This window comes from Muscardinus avellanarius (assembly GCF_963383645.1).
Source record: "Muscardinus avellanarius genome assembly, chromosome: 2".
NCBI classification, from domain to species: Eukaryota; Metazoa; Chordata; class Mammalia; order Rodentia; family Gliridae; genus Muscardinus; species Muscardinus avellanarius.
Window position 1 is genome coordinate 65,856,856 of NC_137787.1, and position 26,839 is coordinate 65,883,694.

Consider the following 26,839-nt stretch of genomic DNA (forward strand, 5'->3'; position numbering starts at 1 on the left):
CTAAATTACAGAAATTAAACAAAGCACTAAATGGAATATACGAGAATTAGTTTCATAAAAAATGGGGTGACTCAGGATACTATCACAAACTAAACACTAAAGAATAAATGCTCACATTAGAAACAGGACAGGTACAGTTCACAAATCAAGATAGGTTGAAAAGGCCTGATTAATATTTATTAAAAAGTCATTTTAATTTTATGACTACCATAAAATTCAAACACACTCTAATATTTTCAAAGTTTCAAATATATAATAATAAAAATTATAAAAGAAAGTGTAGTAAAACTTAGGATTGTATAGTACCATAAAAATATAGAAAATTAAGTCAAGCTCATTCTAAAAGAATTTTAAAAACTCCTTTAGAAGGTACAATTTTTATTCCTTCATTGATTCATTTGTTGTGGTGCTGAGGATTAAATCCAAGGCTTCCAACATGACATGCAAGTGCACCATGATGGAGCATCCCTAGTGCTAGAAGGTTAAATTTTTTATTATAAATTTAATTTTTAATTTCAGAGAACAAAAGTAAATCTGTACTTTTCGAATCTGCTAAATTTTAAAACTACATTTCTGACTGGCCTTGGAATGAGAAAAAAATTGTTTAACTCTTTTATTAGGTTCCATCATTCAATAAATTTTTACTGATTACTTACTATATACCTGGTACTGGACATACTGGTGACCAAAACAATCCCCGCTGCTACGAAGCTCATAACTGTCAGAGGAAGACAGCTCTTTGAATTTCTCCATTCTCTACAAATAACTCTTAATATATTATACTTGTCCTCCTCCCCATGACTATGGCCTTTATTCTTATGCTATCTCTCAAATCTCTATAGCCTCTCTCCTCTTTACAGAACCAAAGTTCTTTAAAACAAGATTTTTAAAAAATATAGAGAGACATCATTCTACTATTCAAATCCCCCACTAAAAAGTTTTCCAAATAGTCAACAACACTCTCCTAATTATAAAATTCAGTGAACATTTTAATCTTTATTTAACTGTCACTTGATTTGACTGGATACATCTGAATACTAAATTCCTGGGAAATTATCTTGACTCTTGTTGAACACACCTCCTGGTTCTGTTCTATATCTCTAATTACTCTACTTCAGTCATCAGAGATTTTTCTTTCTCTGGCCAACCTAGAAACACCATTGTTCCCCAAGGTTCCAAATCTCCTTTTTTTTTCCCACACTAAGAGCCCCCTTTTATTTTTTATTTTTTTGGTGGTACTGGGGTTCCTGGAAGCCCTTTTACTTCTGGGCTACACTCCCAGACCTATTTTATACTTCTTTATTTTTAGAAACAGGGTCTCTTAAGCCAGCAAGGCTGGCTTCAAACCTGTGCAATCCTCCTGTCTCCACCTCCCAAGTGCGGGGATTACAAGCGTGCACCACCACGCCAGGCATTAAGAGCCCCTTTTAAAAAGACCTACTGGCCGGCATCGGAGCCTTCCGTGAGGCAAGGCCACTACTGAGGCCTCCGAGGCCGGGATCGGAGCCTGCTGAGGAATTAGGCCGATGCCGGGACCAGCGAGGCTGGGATCGGAGCCTGCCGTGAGGCAAGGCCGGAGCTGGGGCCTCCTCCGAGGCCAGGATCAGAGCCTGCCAAGGAGTTAGGCTGGTGCTGGGGCCACAGAGGCCGGGATCGGAGCCAGCTGAGGGGTTAGGCCGGTGTCAGGGCCAGCGAGACCAGAATAGGGGCTTCCCATGAGGCAAGGCTGCTGCCTGAGCCAGTGAGGTCTAGATCAGTCCACCGGGTAGCCAGGCCACTACTGGGGCCGTCAAGAGTGGGATCGGTACTTGCAACGCGGCATGCACAGAGAAATATCGCAGAAAATTAAAACCAGATGCTTCCCCTAATCAGCAATAACTAGGAGGAAAGGGGCAACAGGAAGAGGTTGAGCTATAGAAAGGGCCCTATAGTGAAACAATTAACATGACCAATCAGAGGGTATGGAATAGGGGAGGATGGAGCCTCTTTAGAAAGCAGGAGGTACATAAACATATATATCAAAGTTAATCACCAAACAAGCATGGGATCGAGGGAGGGGGAGGGAATGGGATGGGGGCTGGATGAGGGCTAATTGGATGATGTGTGCTTGTATATCCTCTCAAGTTTTGTATTCCAATGTGATATATGATTACAATGCACCAATAAAAAAATAAAAAATAAAAAGCCCTACTGCTGGGTGGGCGTGGTTGTGCACGCTTGTAATCCCCGCACTTGGGAGTTGGAGACAGGAGGATCGCGCAGGTTCGAAGCCAGCCTCGCTGGCTTAAGAGACCTTGTTTCCAAAAATAAAAAAGTACAAAATAGATAGTCGGGCGTGGTGGCGCACGCTTGTAATCCCCGCACTTGGGAGGCGGAGACAGGAGGATCGCGCAGGTTCGAAGCCAGCCACGCTGGCATAAGAGACCCTGTTTCAAAAATATAAAATAGGTCTGGGAGTGTAGCCCGGAGGTGGAAGGGCTTCCAGGAACCCCAGTACCACACACACACACACACACACACACACACACACACACACACACACACAAAAGACCTACTAACCCATGACTTCAGTTACCATCTAGTTATAAGTTAATGACTCCCAAGCCTATGTGTCTAGCTATGACTCTCTTGAAATCTATATCTGAATATACATTTTCAGCTTAACTTTGGCCTAAAAATGAACTCATAATCTTTCTACTCTACTCCATACACACTCCAAACACAGGCATGACTACTTTGCTCTCACTTCTATGATCTTAGTTGATATGGCATATTTCTTACATCTTCTAGCATTTTGCACAATGTCTGAAAAATAATATTCACACAATAAAAGAACAATAAATAAATAAGCTACAAACCTGGAGACCCCCCAAACCCATCTTCCCACTAATCAATTCTGATATAAAAAGGGCAATCAGCTATATTCAGCTATTTGAATGTTTCATTCACACAAAAACCAATAGGATTCTTTAAAAGATTTTCTTCATTTCTTAGGCATTTTTACATTTACAGAGTAGAATGGTAAGCTTTTCAATTTGTCTTATATATTTATGTTTCATAAGGAAAATGTGAAAAATTCATGTATTTATGTAGAAATTTGAAGACAATTTTTATATTTAACAACTACTTTTTCAAAGAGAATTTAACTGATTTTAATCTTTCAATAGTACTTACTGTGAACTCATATCTTCTACTAACTGGGTGAGCTTTTTCCAGGGATTATACTCAGAGTCAATGCTATAAAGACGCATGTGTAAGGCTAGTACATGGAACAGTTGATCTGAATAAATGGGGAAAAAAATAATTAGAAAGTTTAAACAATTCTTCCAGAAAAAAATTATTGCAAAAGTTCTAGTTATTTTATGAGGAAATCTGACTCCTATCCTACTTACTATAACTCATCAAGTTTAAGTCCCAATAATTTCACATTTTCTTTTAAGGTAAACTTGGAAATACATATCCAAATTATTTATACCAGAATCTAGATTCAAAATTCTGTTCATTACATTTAGAAGAAAAGTGTTTAGAGCTGTGCGTGATGGTGCACATCTGTAATCCGAGCATTTGGAAAGTTGAGACAGGAGGATCCAGGTTTGTGACCAGCTTCAGCTACTTAGTGAGGCCCTTTGCAAACCAGTGAGACCCTGTTTCAAAATAAAAAATAGGCCTGGGAGGTGTATCTCAGAGATAGAATGTCCCTGGGTTCCATCCCCAGTACCACACACCAAAAAAAAAAAAAAAAAAAAAAAAGTGTTTACAATTTTTAAATTATTCATAGGGGAATATCCCTAAATTTGGAATTTGTATTCAATGTCCCTTTAGTGTATAAATGACAAGGACTGGATTAAACTTTTCTGCCACAAATACTCAAAGATATTTGAGAATGGAAAGTAAGAATCTATAAAGTCAGATAGCACTCTTTGACTTATGTTTAAAATTGAATCATGAAATCAGAAAAAAGTTATCTGAATGATATAAATCTATTGTCACTCATTCTCTAAGTCAATCAAATCTAAATCATATTTTTTTTCTCTAAGTGACAGACTTAGAAAATAACTATATCTCATGATTTGATTTAACTAAATTTCACCAATATATCTCTTGTGTGGTGGTGGTGGTCTATGCAAGTAGTTTTTAAAAATTATGCTAAACTGTATGCATAAATCTATATTCCTATAAAAATCATGTAAGATTAATGGTGGTTTCATATTTATATTCTTCTTTCTGTTATAATGACACATTGGTTTAGTAACCAAGAAATAGGCCAATTAATCAGCTCTAATTTCACTGCCCCAAAGAGACTGGCCTCTCAACTCTACTAAAGCAATGCCTGACCTACTTGCTACCATCTTCCTGTGCTGGCTGCCGCAATAGGTCACCTGAGAACATTAAAAAAAAAAAAAAAAAAGCCATTTTTGGCAATACCTAATCAAATTCTTTACAATTGTGACAAGTCTAAAGTATTAAAATGTGCTTAATCACAAGAGAGACACATCATTACTGAAACTTAGAAAACATCGAAAGACTGATTTTTCTTTAACAAAACCTGAGATTTAATTTTAAGAACTCCTAGTTAGAATGAAATAATACTTTTTTTTTTTTTTTTTTGTGGGTCTGGGGATGGAACCCAGAGGCATTTGACCTCTGGGCTACACCCCCTACCCAATTTTTTATTCTTTATTTTGAAACAGGGTCTCACTGAGTTGTGGAGGGCCTCACTAAGTAGCTGAGGCTGAATACTTTCTAATTTTATCAACATTAAGAATAGATTATTTTATAAAAATCTATAAAAATAACTCCAGATTTTTTTATAAAATTAAGAGTTCTACATGTTCTATGAATACCATACATGCACACCAACCACTGTTATGCCAATTTTTATGATCTCAGGAGTATCCATTTAACTAAAAAACTAAACTCTAAGTTGTTGCATATTAAAATATTTCAAAATCCTTTTGAAACAGATGTTCACTAAGCTCAGCATCAGCTTGGAAATTGTGTGTCTCCATCAGTTGTTTCTAAACATGTAATAAATCTAAAGCTAGATTATTTCTTAGTATAACTCACGAAGGCCAGCAAGACATACATACATAGTAAAGAGTTATCCTAAAGACTTACATAGATTGGTTCTTAAATTGTACCACTATTGAAATATACCTAAGGTAAACTTAACTGGGTGTCCCTTCAAGATTTCAGTCTTATTGGTCTAGTCATCACTAAATAATTGTCTTTGAAAAAAATCTCAACTAGCCAAATGACTCTCTGAATTACCACAGTTGTTCTGCAATGTTAGGATGAACCCAGGGCCTTGCCCATGCTAGGCAAGTAATCTACCACTGAACTATATCCCTAGCACTAAAGGTCAGCTTTTTAAATTTTTCTGCAAAATAATAGCATCCATTCATGATGTGAATTTTGGATTTTTAAACTATAGTTATAAGCAGAAAGTCTCAGATCTAAATATATGAAAAGATGTTATCTACCTAAATATATGTATTTTATATTATGCTCTAAAATTAGTAGTCTACCAAATGATACCTGGTGATAGTTTCAACAATTTCTACAGGAGAAACACACTAAGAACACCATAGGAAAAAAAATTGTTGAGAACAGTGAACTTCACTTAGAACCTATGGAATTTCATATCCACTTACAAATCACTTGAATAAAAAAAAATAAACAGAGTAACCTTAATAAAATGGTTTTCTTAAAAGAAAAAAAAGTTATGCTTTCAATTTTTATATAGCTCAGCCTTGCATCTGTTATTAACCGAGTCTTGATAGTACCTTATCAGTAATATATACCCATTTGTAATGAAAACCCTAAATCGCAATTATCTTTCAGTCTTGTGCAAATGCCATGTCCACCAAAAGCTTCACTGATTCCATGAGTTGGATATATCCACAAACCTCCCAATAACCTAGAACTTTAAGCACAGCTTCATTAGGACTTAACACTTTCTATCTATTAACAAATAATCTAGGACCAGTTCTATCTGCTCAATATAAGGTCCTAAAAGCCTGGAATTTTCTGGTGGATAAAGAGGTCTAGAGCTCTGACTCAAGAATTATGAACAGTGCTGTATGTGGACGATGACACAGATGGCTCTTAGGAGAATCAAGGAGGAGCCAATCAGCAAACTGGTGAGGAATAAAGGAGAACTAATAGTCAGGCGTGGTGGTGCACGTTAGTAATCCCTGCAATTGGGAAGCTGAGACAGAAGGATCGTGCAGGCTCAAAACCAGCCTCAGCTACTTAGTGAGGCTCTCAGCAACTTAGTGAGACCCTGTTTTCAAATAAAGTATAAAATATGGCTAGGGGTATAGCCTGGTGGTAGAAAGCCCCTAGGTTCTACCCCCCAGTACCACACACACACAAAAAAAAAAGATAACTAATTGGTTTACAGAGGACTCAGGATTTGAGAAAACACCTGAAGGGGTGGCCCAAAACAAAAAGGATTCACAGTGGAGGCTGGCAAAAGAAAACGACAAGCAGAAGAATTGGCACACCAGCGCTTGGAAAAAATCCCAAGGAAGAGTGTGCAGTGAGATGTCTTTGACCAAGCATGTGGGCAAAAGGTCTGAACGTTTCTGTACCCTTTGAGGTGCTTAAGGATGGGGATGTGTCTTACATAACTGAGTTTAGAACCATACAAGCTGGGTTCAAGGCAAGTGCTGATACTTTCCAGCCACATAACTCTGCAAGGCAACCACTCTGAACTTCCGTTTCCTTTTCTATTGAAAAGAGATAACACCTATTTCACATTGCCATTCTAAAGATTAAATAATTTATGTGAAAGCACTCTACAAACTTCAAAACTACAAGTAAGGTAGTATTATAAAACCATGATATGCTACTGTGTGAATCAATTTTGCTTTATTTATTTTTTGCAGTACTGGGTACATATTTTTTTATCCTTTATTTTAAAACAGGGTCTAAGTTGCAGAGGGCCTCACTAAGTAGCTGAGGCTGTCCTTGAACTGTGATCCTCCTGTCTCAGCCTCCCAAATGCTAGAATTACAAGCGTGTGCCACCATGCTCGGCTGCTCAATTTTTGCTATAGAAAATTCCCCAGACAGGGCTGGGATGTGGCTCAGTGGCAAAGCGCTTGCCTGGCAAGTGCACCACCCTAGGTTCGATACCCAGTTCAAAAATACAAAAAAAAAAAAAAAAGTGATCCCCTTTAAAAAAAATAAGCTAAGAAAATTCCCCAGACACATACTTAGCAATAAACTTTTTTCTACTGGACACTGGTAAGTTTCCCTTAATTGTTTAAATATGTGTTTAAAGATATGCATGTATAATGGCAGTGTTCTACTTCATTTTTCTCAATATAAATTAAGTAATACTTTCTGATTTCATTACTATAAAAATAACAATCTCCTGGCTCCCAAACCTCCCTCATACTGTAGGGGGAGGCATATTTATGTCTCCACAATTTCATATCAGACATCATTGCTCAATTCTTTAGAGGCAAAGGATTGAGGAAAAGTTTTCCTGTATAGATGAATCCTTACTTTCACCAGGGGTTATAAGAGAACAGTATTCCAGTATTCCAAAAGGGTAGTGTTCTTAGAATGATAAAAAAAAAAAAGTTTTTTTTTTCATTTGCTTATCTAATGAGGGTTTCCCTCACTTTCCCAAAAACTACTAGAAAAAAAGACAGTTTAAAACAAAAAATATATAAAACAGGGATGAGGGTTTAGCTCAGAGATAGAATGCCTCTTGGTTCAATACCAAGTAACACACACACACACACACACACACACACACACACACACACACACACAATTTTTTAATAGTAGTAAAGAATAATAAAAAAGAAAATGAACAATAAAAAGTAGAATAGTGACATAAAAATAATTCCCTAGAATAAAAACAGAATTTTTAACAATAGTACTGAAATTTCACTGGAAGTTGAAAAACAAAATAAGACATATAATTTGAGATTCTACCACCAACTTTAAAATAATGGGGTTTTGTATAACAATATATTTTACATAATAACTTTTATAGGTCTTGGCACAAGCAACATGTTAAACAGTTGAAAAGCAATAAATGATATGAAAACTAACGTATATTTAGGATGAACCTCATCATAACCTTTTCTGTACTGATGGAACCCAGAGGCATTTGACCTCCGAGCTACACTCCCTGCCCAATATTTTATTCTTTATTTTGAAACAGCATCTCACTGAGTTGCGGAGAACCTCACTAAGTAGCTGAGGCTGTCCGCAAACCGCGATCCTCCCGTCTCAGCCTCCCAAATGCTGGGATTACAAGCGTGCACCACCACGCCTGGCTTGCACTGACACTTCATAATCTCTTATTCCCTATAGGAAAAAATAGAGAAACAAAAGTCTGGAAGTACCTATCAATTTAACAATTTAAATCAAACCAGGCATGCTAGCACACCTGTATAATCCCAGTACTTGGGGAGGCGAAGACATGAGGGTGGCAGGTTTGAGGACAGTCTCAGCAAGTAGCAAGACTCTCAGCAACCTAGTGAAACCCTGTTTCCAAAAGAAAATATAAAAAGGGCTCAGAGGAGAATGCCCCTGGATTCAATCCCCAATACCACAAAAATAAATTAATTAATTAAAATCAAATCTGCTCACTGAAGTAAATGCCACTAGAATTTTATTATAAATTTCAAGATTCTGAATAAATTTATCATTTTTAAGCCTCTGAATAAATAAGTGCCTCAGAGGAAAAATGAGACAGTTTTTTTAGCATAAAACTGAAATCCCTTTACTAAACATTTAATAGTAAACAGTTTCTAATATATTATCAGTCAACCCCAAACTTAAGAATGAATTAAGAAAACTAAATCATACTATCTACTAATTTAAACAAATTAGAAACTAAAATTCCTTTGTGTCAACAACTTCTTCCTTTAAAACGCATTAATTAACCACTTGTGGTGGCATATGCCTATAATCCCAGTAGTTGGTGGCTGAGACAGGAGGATGGTAAGGTACAAGGCCAGCCTCAGCAACTCAGCAGTATCCTCAGCAACTTAGCAAGACATTGTCTCAAAATAAAAACGACTGGGGGTATAGCTTGAAGGTAGAATGTCTCTGAGTTCAATCTCTAGTGCCAAAAACCAAAAATATATGACTAAAGTACAGAGTATAAATAGGCTTTCAGTGCATACTTCAAGGGGCCAACACATAATAAATACTCATTTAAAAATAACTTCCAAAAGCCTAAGTTCTAGCAATCAAGTGATAATCCAAAATAAAATATCAATACCAATTATAACTAATAAGAATTTTTAAATAACTTAGTTAAAATTTCATGTGAGTTAGCTTTATGTTAATATTTTAAGATATATTTGATTAGTTCTTATATAAATATGATAAATAAATATAAATATTAAATATATATTAATAAATATATAAACATTATATATTTATATATTTAAATATATTAAATATATAATATTTATATATATAAAATAATATGTATATAAAGATAAGCCAGGTGTGGTGGTGCATGCTTGTAATCCCAGCATTTGGGAGGCTGAGACAGGAGGATCAGGATTCAAGGCCAGCCTCAGCTACTGCTTAAGTGAGACCCTTTGCAACTCAGTAAGAACCCTGTTTCAAAATAAAGAATAAAAAAATAGGGCTGGGGGTGTAAATCGGAGGAAGAAAGCCCCTGGGTTCCATTCTCAGTACCGCAAAAAAAGCAAAGATATACTGATAACTTTAATAATTATTAATAGTAGTATTTAAGAAAACATTTGTTTCTCAAAAGAATACATGAAATTGGGCGTGGTGGCATACACCTGTAATCCCAGCATTTTGTACATGCTTATGCTTATAAAAATGAGACAAATAGAAATTTTCTAAAATTTAACATTGTATAATACTTACTTAAACAAGACCTTTTGCCAGCCGTGCTTGCACCACCTGAACATAAATTGCCTCCTCTATGAATCAATTCAAGTTCCAAATTGGTTCTGTAAGTAAAGCATTACAATGTATCTCAATCATTAGGCTGAAGAGATCCTTTTTAGTACGCTTTATTGACATTTCTGAATAAACCTCAATAATAAAGTTCTTTAACCTATTTGCAAAAGCACAGTTTATGCAGAATCAGTAATAATCACATTTTATCTAATAATCAGAAATAAAAAGAAAACAATTTATTCATTCTTCCTTATATGTTCATATTTATACCTGAAAAAAAAATCACACATCACCAATATAACTGCTATAAAGTTTCAATTGTTGGAAAATACTTAACACTAGGCCTTAAGAAAAAACAAAACTGAAGCCCAGCATGGTGGCACACACTTGTAATCCAAGTATGTAATCCAAGTACTCCGGAGGTGACACAGGAGGATCACAGGTTTGCAGCCAGCTTCAGCTATTTAGTGAGGCCCTCTGCAACTTAGTGAGACCCTGTTTCAAAATAAAGAATAAAAAATAAGGCAGGGGGTGTAGCTAAGAGGTAGAATGCACGGGGGGGGGGGTGTGTGTCAATCCCCAGTACCACAAAAAGAAAAAAAGAGAAAAGAAAAAGAAAAACTGGAAAAAAAAAAACCCTGAAACATAAACTTGCACATGAATATGATGAAAACAATTGGTACTCCAACTGTCAGCCACTGAGTAAGTAGCTATTGCCATACAAAACACAAAAACATGCCCCTTTTTTGGGTGCTGGGGATTGAACCTATATCCCCAGCTCTATTTATTTATTTATTTATTTATTTATTTATTTATTTATTTATTTTAGTTTGAAACAGGGTTTCACTAAGTTGCAGAAAGCCTCACTAAGGTGCTGAAACTGGCCTTGAACCTGAGATCCTGATCTCTCAGTCTCTTACACCTGGTTCAATTTTTTTTTTTAATCAGAAAAATGGTTATCATTCATTGGGGCTTAGATGGTATCTGTAAATCAACATTAAGAAACAAAATCGCCAATACTGAAGTGACTATGAATATAACAGAGTGAGTGAGTGTGAGTGCGTGTGAGTGTGTGAGTGTGTATGTGTGAGTGTGAGAGTGTGTGTGCTTGAGTGTGTGTGTGAAAGAGAGAGAGAGAGGAAGTGAGGGGGAGAGAGAGAGAAAGAATTAATGAGAACGAAAAGGAATAATAATGGGGAGGGAACACGGGGATTCTACCTCTGAGCTACTCTGCCACCTTTGTTTTATATATCTATGTTATGTTGCTTAAGCTGTCCTTGAACCTGTAATCCTCCTGTCCTAGTTTCCCAAGTCCTGGGATTTCAGTTTTACACCACCACACTGAGCTTGAACAATATATATTTAACAGCAATCTCTTTTATGGGCTTTTAAAATTAAAGTTTTATTAAAATTCATTGTGGCCAGGCATGGTGGCTCACACTTGTAATTTTGAGGCTGAGACAGAAGGATGGCGATTCGCAGACACCCTCAAATACTTAGGGAGGCCCTTTGCAACTCAGTGAGACCCTGTTTCAAAAATAAATAAATAAATAAAGGCCAGGCATGGTGGCACACGCTTGTAATCCCAGCACTTGGGAGGCTGAGACAGGAGTATCGCACAGGTTCAAAGCCAGCCTCAGCTACTTAGTGAGGTTCTCAGTAATGTAATGAGACCGTGTTTCCAAATAAAGTATTAAAAAATAGGTCTGAGAGTATAGCATGGAGGTAGAAAAGCCCCTGGGTTCCACTGCCAGTACCAATAGATAAATAAATAAATAAATAAATAAATAAATAAATAAATAAGGCTGGAGGTATAGCTCGGAGGTAGAATCCCCCTGGGTTCCATCCCCATTACCAAAAAATAAGTAAATAATAAGTAAGTAAACAAAGAAAGAATAAAAAATAAGGCTGGAAGTGTCGTTCGGAGGTAGAATGCTCCTGGATTCAATCTCCAGTACCGCCCAAAAAAAAAAAAAAAAAAAAAAATTCATGGTGTAACTATTGACATTGTTAAATATTAGTATTGTTCATAAAGATTGGAAGTTTCAAGGTATTCAGTATTAGTTTACAGAATGGCAATAATTAATAAATTGACATTTCAAAGATCAAATATGGAATCTAAAGGTATACTGAAAAACACTAACAGTAAAAGAATAAATTATGCCAAAATAATAAATTCTGAGTTATAATTTAAATTATGTTTTATTTCAACAGTATTTATAAACTTAAATATAGTTTTATTTTCTTCAACTAAAGTTGAATTATTTACATCCAAGATATGCATTTGACACTAATAGTATAATATCTCCCCATCTTAAAAGGCAATTTTAATTTTTTTGGCAGTTTCAATTTAACTTTTTGCAAATAAATTTAAAACTGTACTCTTTTACTTAAAACACATTTTTAAACTGTTTTTCAGTTATATTTTGAACACAGAATATTTTGAAATGATATATTCATAAATTTACTTAGAAATGTAAACTTAAAAACATTGATATTCCTAAGTCTGTACACTTCACATCCATTTCTAAAGGAATGCTTTAATCCTCTCTACTCAGAGTGGGGGGAAAGCAATTTAACACTGACAATGTTCCTGCTTAGAGCTCCATCTGGTTGCTGGAGATAAGGGCATCTGGTGACAAGGAAATTTTCCACCCTTCAGGCGATTTGCATTGCTCACTGAACTTCTAAAAACCTACCAGCAAGGAAGCAGGGACAAGGATTTCATACTAGTAGGCAGAAAGCAAGCAGAGATCAGCATGTGTTTCTTCATCAAGAGAATATAAGTGAGATCAATACATTTTATTTTCACAAATCTTCTGTTGCCTAATCTGTAGAAAAAAATTAATGGCTATACTCTCTTATAAAAACTAAGATTTCCTAGGAAGATAGTACTTTTAAAAGAACTAGCCCAAAACACAAACAATTCTTACAAATGACTGTTAGAACCAGAATGTCAACCTTTATTTCAGCATATTTGCAAAAATTTTCAATAAATTACAAATTTAAGAATTCTGTTTACTCCATCATCAAATACACTTTAAAAATGACAGACATGTTACTAGAAATTTCATTTTTAAAAATACTTGAAATAAAACTACTAATTCTAATTTTTTATTTTAGATAATGGTTGAGAACTCCTGTACAATATTTCTTTTATGTTAAAAGGCAAAAACTAACCAAAGGATTAATATGTAATAGTATCTGGGATTTTAAAAATCAGTATCAGAAGCTATAACCATTAACTTCTGCTTAGGTCATTTCCATCAAAATTGGCCTCTTAATGAATGGTGTGTGCGTGTATGCCTCTACTATCTTGTGCTCTATTGAGATATATGACTTCAATGCACCAATCCAATTTTTTAAAAAAAACTGACCCTTTAAGACTAATTGCTAGAGTAAAAAACACAATAATGGGTCCTATGCCTCCTGTCTATCACCTCTCGCAGTTGAAAGTCATAACATAATATTTTTTTTTCAATATTCTTTCCTGGATAGATGATGCAAAAATAAATATGTGTTGGGAGTGGCCATTTTCTGTGCTTTTTGTTTTTTGGGAAAAAAGTCGATTCAGTTTTCTCTATTTTCTTACTCAAATATATTTAAACTAGTTTAAAAGAAAAAAAATCACAACTTTTGAAAGAATGATGAGAAAGACTGCTGTATAATTGTAGCCAGCTAGATACACATTATATCTTCATTAAAACCTTCTAATTGCTTTCCAGCCTCTTTTTCTATGACCAAAGTTTGCCCTCTCTCTACTTATCTTTAGTACTACCATTTTCAGAGCTATAATTTGGGGGAGGGGAGGAAGACATGTTCATATTCACATTCTCTCTATATATCATATAGTTTATAATATATATTATATATATCATATTGCTATAGTGGAAAGGGCAAAGGCTCAAGAAAAATATATGGGGTCAAGGCCTGAATCACTTTACTGGTTGAACAAAATACTACATTTCTATGGGAGGAAAAATACCTTCAACTTAATAACACAGCTTACATTATATAAAAGTCATAGCTCAAGTTCTAGTTATTCCAGGAAGCCTTCCTAGGAAAAGAAACACTTCCATGTACTTTATATTTAAATTTGCTTATTTTCTCTTTTGACGTTCTATAGCATTTTCTCTATATGACATTTAAAATAAATATTCTGCTTTACATAGATTGTGGTCTCTAACTAAATTATAAATTTGTAGAGAATAGGGACCATTTCATATATAGTTTCTAAACTATATTTCATATACAGTTTCTAAACCACATAATTTTTCAGCACTTTGCTGAAGTCAGGCAAGAGACTGACAACTTTTTCATTTTGATATATAACCAATTAAAAGATTTTCTTTATTCTCTGCAACTTATGTTCCTTCTTTTGATGGTTCTCATATTCCTTAAACCCAGTTGTGATACTCCCCTTTAAAAAGGGTTGTTTTAGGCAAGAATTTATTTTTAAAAGGATTCATAATTTGGTAATTTAGAGAGCATTCCTTTTTTTTTTTTTTTTTTGGTGGTACTGGGGTTCCTGGAAGCCCTTCTACCTCCGGTATACACTCCCACGGGCTACACTCCCAGACCTATTTTTTAACATTTTTATGTGGAAACAGAGTCTCTTAAGCCAGCGAGGCTGGCTCCGAACCAGCGCGATCCTCCTGTCTCCGCCTCCCAAGCGCGGGGATTACAAGCGTGCGCCACCACGCCCAGCTAGAGAGCATTCCATTTTTAATAATTAATTTACAAATTCAGGTTTACAATAAAACTAATGCATGAGGCCAGGTGCATTCACTTGACTATTTAACCATTCATGATTTAAAGATTTCTGTCTACCTACATCTCAGACACTCATATTTCACCTTTCCATTTCCATTTTGCTCACATTATACATGCCAGATGCTATTCACCAATATCTGTAGGCTGTATATAACTTAAGTCCAAAATTCTTGGAAATATTAGTTACTGAAATTCATGCCATTCATTGTTTTGATAATGAAGTTATGCACTTGTATTAAAATTATGAAAATTTTCTTTTCCAGAATCAATTTCCTTAACCCACCCAGAATCACTATAATTTTCAAGAGAATGAAATTTTTTGAAACACATTAAAATTTGAGTAAAGTGATCTTAATTATTTTTAAATTAGTTTAATTTTAAAAGGTATTTCAGCAATTTATCTGTTGCTCTCAGAAAATCCTTCAAAGTTTGACTTTGTAAGTAAAAACAAAGAGAAATGTACTCTCTTGCAAAAAAAAATAATTTTCAAACAATTACTAAAAAGAAATAGCTTTCTGGGCTAATTACCAGAAATAAACAAATACACACACACACACACACACACACACACACACACACACACACACACATATACATACATATATATTTGGGGGGGTACTGCGGGTAGAACTCAGGGGCTTTTCTACCTCCAGGCTATACTCCCAGAACTATTTTATATTTTACTTGGAAAAAAGGTCTAAGTTGCTGAGAGCCTCACTAAGTAGCTGAAGCTGTGTGATCCTCAAAACTGTGTGATCCTCCTATCTCAGCCTCCCAAGCGCTGGGATTACAAACATGGGCCACCATGCCCAGCTTTTACCAGAAATATTTTGCTTATACACATCAAAAATTTAAACTTCTAGACAGGTGTGGTGGCACATGCTTGTAACCCCAGTACTTGGGAGGCTGAGACAGGTGGATCGCAGGTTCGTGGCCAACCTCAGCTACCTAGTGAGGCTCTCAACTTAGTGAGACCATTTCAAAATAAAGAATAAAAAACAGGGCTGGGGTTGTACCTCACAGGTAGAATGCCCCTGAGTTCAATCCCTAGTACCACAAAAAAAAAAAAAAAAAAAAAAAAAAAAAAAACCTTCTGCCAGACAGTAGTATAAACCTGTAATCCCAGTATTTGGGAGACTGAGACAGGAGAATCACAGGTTCAAGGACAGAAACTTAGTGATTTTTTTTGGCAACCTAATGAGACCCTATTTCAAAACAATAAGATTTTAAAAGGGCTGGGAGTGTACTTCCAAAGGTAGACCACTTCAGGGTAAGGCCAGGCGTGGTGGCGCACGCTTGTAATCCCCGCGCTTGAGAGGCAGAGACATGAGGATCGTGCAGGTTCAAAGCCAGCCGCATGCACTGGCTTAGGAGACCGTTTCCAAATAAAAATATATTTAAAAAAAATAATAAGTCTGGGAGTGTAGCCCCGAGTTTGAAGGGCTTCCAGGAACCACAGTGCCACCCAAAAAAAAAAAAAAAGAACACTTCAGGGTACACACACACACACACACACTTCATATTTTGCTCATTTTTTAGTCAATCTGTTTTTTTCTTCTTTGTAATAATGAAGTAGCCAGGCACAGTGGTGCACACTTATAATCACAGCATTTGGGAGGCTGAGACAGGAAGATCCGGGTTCAAGGACAGCCTCAGCTACTTAGTGAGCTCCTTTGCAACTCAGTGAGACTGTTTCAAAATAAAAAATAAAAAATAAAAAAATAGGGCTAGGGGTGTAGCTTGGAGGTAGGATGCTCCTGGGTTCCATCCCTAGTACCACACACACAAAAATAATGAAGTAAAACTAAAGAAATCATTGTACCCTCACTGTGAGAACTGTCTTGTTCTAAGCAAAGATGATAGGGTTTTAAAGTACTGCATAATTTTATTTTCAAAATCATTTTCATGCTGCTTTAAAGCTTGTCATTAGGAATCAAAGAAGGATGTGGGAATAGTATATTTTCTGTTTTTATACCTATACTCTCAGTAAAGCATCTGACATCTGTCCCTGTTTCTCTATAAAATAGAAAAACCAAAATGTGTTGATTCAAATAGTCATGTGTATTTTTTTTCGGGGGGGGGGGTGACACTGTAGTTCCTGGAAACCATTCTACCTTCAGGCTACATTCCCAGACCTATTTATATTATTTATATTTAGAAACAGGGTCTCTTAAGCCAGTGAGGCTGACTTCGAACCTGCGTGATCCTCCTGTCTCCACCTCCCAAGCACAGGGATTACAAGCGTGCACCACCACACCCGGCTCCAAATAGCCATATATTATCACTGAAAACTTTAGTCCATGTTATTTATATATTTTAAACAAATTTCTAAAATTTCAATTCAATTATATTTAATTTGGGAGGGGTTACTGGGAATTGAACCTAGGGTAGTTCTACCTCTGAGATGCACCCCCAGACTTTTTCATTTTTATTCTAAAACAGGGTTTTCCTAAGTTTTTGAGGCTGTCCTTGAACCTTTGAGCCTTGAGAAAGTATTCCCAAGTACTGGAATTACAGGTATGCAACATCATGCCCAGGTCAACTCAATTATATTTAAATCAAATATCTTACTAGAGGAAAATTATATATATATATATACACACACACACATATATATATATAATTTTTATTCAAAAAGGTTTTCTTATAAGGTCAACTCTAATAAAATCACAGGCACAAAGATACAAATATATAAAAACTGTGTGTATTTATATACATAGTATATAAATAAAGCATAAATGAATTGGTTTACCTTCAGCCCAATCTTCTACAATGTTATAATTACAATATTGTACAGAAGAGCTATATGATCCTGGAACCTTAATGAAGTTAAATTCAGTTTAGTTTTCACATAAATATATTTTATTGAAAGTATGTAAAAATTGATAACAGAAACAAAACATTATCTATTCTATCTTTCCCTAAAGCATTCTGGAATACCAATAGTCTATGAATATGCAGACTAGGAAGTTAGTTTCTAATTCATTAGATCCTTATATATCAACTCCTCTACAGCATTTGTACTCTTGGACCGAAGGTTAATTAATATTCCTTATCTTGAGCTATTAACTTGCTTGTTGCAATTTTTCTAAGTCTAGTTTGTTTCCCTGGGTTTTCTAAAGGCTACATAAGGAGGCAGAGACAGGATGATTGCACAGGTTCGACGCCAGCCATGCTGGCTTAAGAGACCCTGTTTCCAAATAAAAATATAAAATAGGTCTGGGAGAATAGCCCGGAGGTAGAAGGGTTTCCAGGAACCCCAGTACCACCAAAAAAATAAATCAATAAAAATAAAGGCTACATAAGGTTCATTTACTCTTTCCTTATCCTTTGCTCTAAGAGTAGAGCAGAGAGAAGGACCACCATGTATCACATGCATAATACTGCCTATAAAAGCTGAACATAAAAGAGTATAGTAATTGAAATCATACTAAACTTGACCCAAGAGATTAGAGTTTCAGTCCGACTCAGCCACAAACTGGCTATGACTTAAAGTCACATAATCTAACTTTACTATTACAACACTACTGAGACAAAACATGGAGTATGCTTCTATAAAGGTATCCAGGAGTCTACAATATCAGTTGTGGCAGGATGTTTCTACAAGTTCCTGTCTGCTGCTCCTTTAATTTACTTATTTTACGGTTCTTCCTTTTCACTCAGTTAAGCGCTCTAAAGTTCCAATAAGGATCTATTCTATTCTAATCTATTAGACTAATCCTTCCTAATGCAAAGATGAGAAGCATGTACGTCTAACTGCTTTGCTGAGTCTCCTACTCACTTGGCGCAGAGGCTTAGAACATGTCTGATGTGTTGCTTCCCCTTCCTTATCTGGTTTCTTCAGGATATTATTAGATCTTTCACTAAGTTTAAGCAAACAAGAAAATACATTCTACTTTTTACTGTTCTTATTTTTCCATAAATTAAAAATGCTTAACATATTACAATGTTTTAGTATTACTACTACTAGTATTACTACTTTTTGTATTACTACTTTTCGACAGAACTTTATATATCACATTCACATGCTTTGAGGTACAAATCTATTCCAAAATATTAATGATATACTTTTCCCCACATGTCCTATAATGCTCAATAATATTTATTCAAATATTCTGCTAAAATAAATGCTCTTCATGAAAGACAAGAAGGTACATATTTATAGTCCTCCTAGGAGGTTCTAAAAATCGCTATAACTTCAGCCAAGATTAAAAAACACACAAAACTTTTCTTTAAATATCAATGATAATAATTAAGACAAAGATTCACTATACAATAAAAGAACAACAGTAAGTAAATACAGAAGTATATGCTACATATACCTACCTAGCAACAGAGTACATAAAGAGAAAATCATTGTCTGGTGAGCCTGGATTCTTGCTATAGTCTCTGTATTTCTTCTGTGTGGTATTTTTTATATCTTTCATTACAGATTCCATTTCTTTACTTAAGTTGGTTTCTGACTACAAAAAATGCAAACATACAAGTAAATATTATGTTCATTTTCTCTAATAGCCTAAAACTAGATTATGTAAATTACTAGAAAATTAAAGTTACAATAGATATAATATTAATTATACACCATAAATATATATAGTGCACAAATCTAAAAATATTTTGTCTTATAATCTTTTATTCTACTTCCACACTGTATTTTTTTATGTATGTGTGTAGTACTGGGAATGGAACCCAGGAGCTTTTCTACCTCCGGGCTATTTTATACTTTATTTGGAAACAGGGTCTCACTAAGTTGCTGGGAGCCTCACTAAGTAGCTGAGGCTGGCTTTGAACCCATATGATCCTCCTGTCTCAACCTCCCAAGCACTGGGATTATAAGCGTGCGCCACCATGCCCAGCTAACCACACTGTATTCTAAGCCACTGAGTAGGTGTCATTAAAATAATGTTTTAGAGCCTCAAATCTGCAATCACCCTGTCTCATCCTCCCAAGTACTAGGGTTACAGGCATGTGCCATCCACCATACCTGGCTTGTCAAAGCCATCTTAATTTGTGTAAGTATACTCCATGATGTTCACACAATGATGATACTACTCAATGATGCAGTTTCAGAATGTATACTCATTACTAAGCAACATATGTCTATATATAATTTGTTTTGCTTTGTTTTTAAATACTTCTACATCTCAAAGTCTAAGCATATCTTAACGTATAAGAGTTCATCATCTGTAAAATGCATATTAAAACTCCAATTTTTTAAATGTGTGTGTGGCACTGGGGATTGAACACAGGGGCATTCTACCTCTGAACTACACCCCCAGCCCCATCTTTTATTATTTATTTTAAAACAGAGGTCTCACCAAATTGCAAAGGGCCCCACAAAGTTGCTGGGGCTGACCTTGAACCTACAAATCTTCCTGTCTCAGCCTCCCAAGTACTGGGATTATAGGCATGCTTCACCACACCAGGCAAAAGTATAATTTTTTAGACTAGGGAAAAGATAGTCTTTGAAAATAATTTCTATTATTTTCAAGTTTGTTTTTAATAAGCATAATAAGATGAGAAAACTTCTAAAAGCAATTTCTACTAAATATATAACAAATCCACAGTAATTTAAAAACTGAAAGAAAATGAAAGTTGAAAAGCAGAGCCAAGTTAGCTAGGATATTTCTGCCTTACACTGATGCTTACTGGGAAAGCTCCCGGCCGTCCCTGCAGCTCCTCTACTTCCTTTATGAGATCTTGCATGCTTCTGTTACTAGGACGTTGCCAAAGGTTATTTTCCACATTGCTTCCAGGATAACAAGGAAGAACACTGTTAGCAAACTGCCGACAGAGGGGACATGTGAATTCTCCTTTGTCCACTGAGAAACCTTGAAGAACCTGGTCATTCTAAAAGATGAAACAAACATACAGATGTATACTGTACACATTTACACAAAACAAAACTTACACTATCACATTTTGTTTGGTTTTTGGTTTTTGGTTTTTTTTTTTTTTTTTTTTTTTTTTTTTTTTTTTTTTGGGTGGTACTGGGGTTCCTGGAAACCCTTCTACCTCCGGGCTACACTCCCAGACCTATTTTATTAATTTTTTATTTGGAAACAGGGTCTCTTAAGCCAGCAAGGCTGGCTCTGAACCAGCACGATCCTCCTGTCTCCGCCTCCCAAGCGCGGGGATTACAAGCGTGCGCCACCACGCCCTGGCAACACTACCACATTTTATAGTAAACTAATGAACATACAAAGAAAGACATCTCTAACATATGTCATAAAGAAACAATTTTTTCATTTAACTGCTGAAATTACTTCACATACAATAGCAATTATGTAACACCTTCACCAAAGAACTGCTTGTCTCACTTAACTTTCAGTATAATACATTCAAATAATGATGCAATTCATCAGAAATATAAATTTAAATTTAAAATCTTTTTAAAACCCAAGAAACAATCCACATAGAGCTGAGTCATTTCCTCTTCCCCTACACCTGTTTTCATAATCTATAAGGAACAACTGAGAAAATCATACCAGTGTTCATGATCTTTGTTGTAGGATAGGTAACTTCTAAAAGTAAATTAAGTATTTAAAAAGGTGTGTTGTGTCTCCTAAGGCACAAACTTCTGAACACAGGTAATTAAGAACTGACTAAAAGTTCATTTCACTGTATCTTGCATCTCAAGTATTTTAGCTAAAAGAATTGACTTCTATTTTTTGCTTTTTGAAATTAAATTTTAAGTCCTTACTAATATTAATAACATAATATCTTAAAACTAATTCTATAAGCACTGAGTTCCTATTATGTGTCAAATGCTGTGTTAGGTAACATTATAAAGACTCAAGAAACATTGTCTCTCCTTAAGGTACTCAAAATTGAAAAGTAAAATTAAACAAATAAAATATGGTGTGAAAAATGCAAAAAGAAGGCTTCCCAGAAAAGTATAGTTGTGCACTAAGTTTTTAAGATATACAAGAGTGGACTAGAAAGTAGAAGCAAGGGTTCTAGTCACAGAACATTCTACCATAAACTTTCTTATAACCTTAAATCCAAGAATGTCAGATCTTCTTTCTTGCTGAAATTGAAAATAAGTTCCTTCCTGAAGCCTCCCCAAACCCTCTCAACTCATTCTCCAACTTTCCTCACACATCAGTATCCTCATCTCCAACACAAGCTTGAGGTTGGTGTGCTCACATTCTTTTGTTTGTGGCTCGTGTCATTTACTGAATGCCATCTTTTTCTTCTGTTTCATTGTCACTAACTGCCCTCATCACTGAAGACTTCAGTACCTGAGTCAGTTTTCTTCATCATTCCAAGTCCCACCACCCTCCTATGCAAACTCAGTGTACACATGCACAATCTGTCTTATGTTACAGTCCCTCAGCTCCTTGACCTCATCAGCTTCTATGGATCTGACCTCTACTATACTCTAGCCCCTGTAACCATGATCACAGCCTTGTCCTTTAACAAGTCCAAATTGTTCCATATCTAAAATATTAAATTCAAACTTCTTTAAAAAAATAAATTCAAACTTCTTATATTCTGACCAACAACTCCTATCTTTTATTTCCTTCCTTTTCTCCCGGTTTATCAGGCCTGTCCTATCCTGCCTATAACTATGATCTACCATTGGCAATACTTCCCACTGCCATTCCATATGTCACCCATCATTTATGCCTAACAAAACCATAACAAAAAAAAATAATTCAATGTATGCCTTCTCCAATTCTGCACTCAAAGTGGATATTGTTATAGAAAAATGAAATATCTTCTTGGTACAAACTATTTCCAACTTCAACTAATCACTAAATACTACCTGGCAGTCTTTCCTACATCCTGGGAAGCACTTTCTCATCCAATTCTAAATCCAATCCTCACTTGTCAGGTCCCTTAGTCTACCTTACGACTGCTATTTTATTCTAGGAGCATGAAGCTATATACCTACCTCTCCGAGAGAAGAGAGTCATAGCAGTCCTTCAGCTCCTTTCCTTCTCCTACCACAAGTATATAATTAATAAATATCATCAGTTCTTTCATCCACTTTATTCTTTCTACCCCCTGTGCTAATCTCTATTTAGTCTCTCAGCCACACGGCTGCTCCATGATCTAATGTTCAACTTTGTTATTTTAAAGCAAAATCTTTCAATGATTACCATCATCTCTCATCTTCATTCCTTCCTTCCAAAATCACCAAGTCCAGAAGACAATCCTTCTACATATATTTCAAACCCATAGCCTCCCCTCCATTCCCACAGCCAGAACCATGTCCAAGTTATAATTATCTCTTACTTTCTAAGTGATAATCATCACATTCTTATTTCCTTGAAATACCCTCTATATAACTCTCACAATGGCCTTTTTGAAGGACATTTTGTACTTCTACATAAGGCTCTTTAAATGGCTTTCCCTAAGGAATCTATATGAAGTTCAAATTCTTTACATGGATCACAAGGCCCTTTACAAAATGGCCCAAATTACTTCTCTAGGCTCAGGTCTCATCACTCAAGTAACTTACTCCATCAAATGCTCTGTCACCTAGCAGATATTTCAATAAGATTTTGTGTATAATTCATAATATTGAGCACATATACTGCAACTATTTATCTACAAAATATGTAGTAAACTCTTTTGAGGACAGGATCTCTATCTTATTCAGTATTGTATCCTCAAATGCTATCATAGTACCTAGAATATTATAGATACTAAATACATTTTGTTGATTAAAAACTGAATAATAGCCAGGTGTGGGGACACACGCCTGTAATCTCCACGCTTGGGAGGCTGAGACAGGAGGATCACACAGGTTCGAAGCCAGCCTTAGCTACTTAGTGAGGCTCTTAGCAATTTAGTGTGAAACCCTGTTTCCAAATAAAATATAAAATAGGTCTGGGAGCATAGCCCGGTGGTAGAAAGCCCCTGGGTTCCACCCTCAGTACCACCAAAAATAAAAAATAAAAAAACCAACAACTGAATAAATAATAATAATAATAATAATAATAATAAGCTTAAAATACTAATTATCTTATTAATGCTGGAATAATACAAAGATAAAGATAAAGCAACAGGCAAGCCCATATTGTGGAATACTAAATGCCATTCAGACAAGAATGAACTATATCATATTGGAAAGAAGCTAGTAAAGGATTTTTAAACCAATGACATATGTCACCAGATTTATATTTTACAAAGATCAATGTACTAAATAAATTAGGCTTGAAGTAAGGAAATCAATAAGAATGTGATTTAAATAGTCAAGATGAGCCGGGCGTGGTGGCGTACGCTTGTAATCTCCGCACTTGGGAGGCAGAGACAGGAGGATCACGCTGGTTCGGAGCCAGCCGCGCTGGCTTGAGACCCTGTTTCCAAATAAAAAATATAAAATAGGTCTGGGAGTGTAGCCCAGAGGTAGAAGGGATTCCAGGAACCCTAGTACCAACAATAAATAAATAAATGAATAAATAAATAGTCAAGATGAGAAATGAGGACATAAACACAAAAGTAGCAGAATATAGTCAAGTGAGATTCAATAGAATTTTGGTCAGTAACTATGAGTGATGAGGAATAGGAAAGAAAAGAGAAATGTTTCTGATTTAGGAACCTCTAAATATGGCTGTATGGTTGTACAGTATACATGCTTTAAGAAGTTGAGTTGGCAGGGCATGGTGGTGCATGATTGTATTCTCAGTACTTGGGAGGCTGAGACAGGAGGATTGCAAGTTCAAAACCAGCCTTGACAACTTAGCCAGGCTCTCAGCAACCTAGTAAGACCCTGTTTTCAAGTAAGATATAAAATCAGGCTAGAGGTGTAACCTGGAGATAGAATGCCCCTGGGATCAGTCCCCAGTACCACCCCCCCCCCAAAAAAAAAGAAGTTTGGCTGGAGACAGAAAGATAGAAGGTTGGAGGCCAGCACAGTAACTTAGTAAAACATTATTTCCAAATAAAAAGGCTAGGTGTAGCTCAAATGGCAGAAGACCGGTAGGTTCTGTCCCTGGTATCCGAGGGGGTGAGAGGTTGAGCTGAAGGTGAAAAGGAATCATCCACAGCAGATGCAAGATCAAGGAACACCTGTAAGCCCAATACTTGGGAGGCTGGTTGACATAGGAGAATCAAAGTTTCAAGGCCAGCCCCAACAATGTACCAAGGCCTTCAGCAACTTAGTGAGAACCTGTTTCAAAATTTAAAAATAAGAAGGCCTAGGAATATAGCTCAGAGGTAGAATAACCCTGGGTTTAATCTCTAGTGCCAAAACAACAACAACAAAAAGATTTTTACCAAGATAGATTTGAACATCTTCATGAGCTGAGAAGCAACAGAAGAGGCAGCAATACAAGATATAGAAAAGGAGGAGGAGGAGGAGGAGGAGGAGGAGGAGGAGGAGGAGGAGAAGAAGAAGAAGAAGAAGAAGAAGAAGAAGAAGAAGAAGAAGAAGAAGAAGAAGAAGAAGAAGAAGAAGTAGTAGTAGTAGTAGTAGTAGTAGTAGTAGTAGTAGTAGTAGTAGTAGTTGTTACCTGCTGATAAGGCTCTAAAATTTTGGGGGAAAAGGAATCCGAGACCACAGAGAGAAAATGTATTCCTGAACAGAAGAAACAACACTATCTCCAATAGTAGAAAGCAAAGTATGGATGGGTACATGTAGTTGCTTATTAGGAAATTAAAAAAAAAAAATAAGTTAGGAAGCCAAGAGAGGGTATGGCAAAGAAATGCTGTTTTTCTGTAACATAAGAAGAGACAAAATCTGATGAGAAAGAAAAAAAAGAGAGAGCTGTGGGTTGGGGAAAGAATCCTGGATGAAGGAGGCAAAGTTCTGGAATAACTGCTGAGAAAAGCAGGAGAGGGAACTAATCAAAGGTAGATAAACTAGCAAGTATATTTATAACCCATAACTCTAGTATAAGCCACTGTTAAAGAAAATACAAAACTGTGATGATAACAATTTGCTTTATTTTATGATTTTCCTAGCAGGGCCTAAAACCAAAGGAGGCAGATCAAATGATGGTAGTAAAGACAAAATAGGCACAGTACAAGAAAGTGAGTTTAGGAAAGAGCGCCTGCACTAGAAAAAGCTGTAAACTGGTTAAAAATATTAATGAGAGAAAATAAGAGAATAGAGGAATCATTATATAATATGATTATTATATGGTAGGATAATAATATATAATATATATATTATATATATATTATTATATATATTATAATATATATAATAATATATAATATATAATAATCATTATATGGTAGGATATTAAAGTTTAATAGTTCAGAGCTAGAGTAGTAAATTGTAAGTTGCAGTCATGGAAGTCATTTGTCAAAGTAAAGTATAAAACTGAAAATCACTCAATTGAAAAGGTAGAATTGGGATATACATGCTATAAAAATATGGAAAAATAATTTTTCCAATCAACTTACCCGTAATGATTCCATGTAAGATTTATGACAATCTATATGTAATGTGTGGCCACAGGTTTGTACATAAACACCTCCTTCCCAGCCAATTGATACTGCCAAAAGACAAGAACTCTTCAAGAAAACAAAAAGATAAATACAATTAATTTTATTTACATGTAAACATATTAAACACATTTCCATAGTTTTCTGCATGACTTCATACTATTTTATTACTGTGGAGTTTACAGTCTTGTGATATAAATTAATCCCTGACTAATCTGACTAGATATCACTCAGGCAAAATTTTAAAATTAGAACATGAAGTTTTAGCTCCCAAATAGCTATGCTCACAATAAAGTAACATGTAAAAATACATGTAAATATGTAAATGTTATAAATTACTGTGTAAATTCTAAGAAATATATATGCAAATATGAATTAATGCAAATTTTTAATGTAAATCATTGTGTAATTTATAAATCATATAATTATAATGATTTTGTAATTTTTTTGTTTTATTCTTAATGTTTTTATAATTAATTTTTGTGTGTATGGCATTGGGGATTGAACCCAGGGCATTTTGCCTCCATCTATACCCCCAGCTATATTTTATTTTTACTTTAAAATAGTGTCTCACACCGGGAGTGGTGACACATGCTTGTAATCCCCGCACTTAGGAGGCGGAGACAGGAGGATCGCGCTGGTTCGGAGCCAGCCTTGCTGGCTTAAGAGACCCTGTTTCCAAGTAAAAAATAATAATAAAATAGGTCTGGGAGGTAGAAGGGCTTCCAGGAACCCCAGTACCA

General features: G+C 35.5%; 1 protein-coding gene across 1 annotated transcript in view; it reads right to left on the minus strand.

Annotated features, from left to right (window-relative positions):
- The window catches only part of UBR3 (ubiquitin protein ligase E3 component n-recognin 3), a gene marked incomplete at both ends in the record, with an annotated part of 174,804 nt that overhangs the window by 25,091 nt on the left and 122,874 nt on the right, over nt 1-26,839 (minus strand). The window contains 5 exon segments of the mRNA XM_080689213.1: nt 3,175-3,280; nt 9,882-9,967; nt 19,017-19,153; nt 20,328-20,540; nt 26,055-26,165. Of these exon segments, the coding sequence (XP_080545339.1) occupies nt 3,175-3,280; nt 9,882-9,967; nt 19,017-19,153; nt 20,328-20,540; nt 26,055-26,165 (653 nt within the window).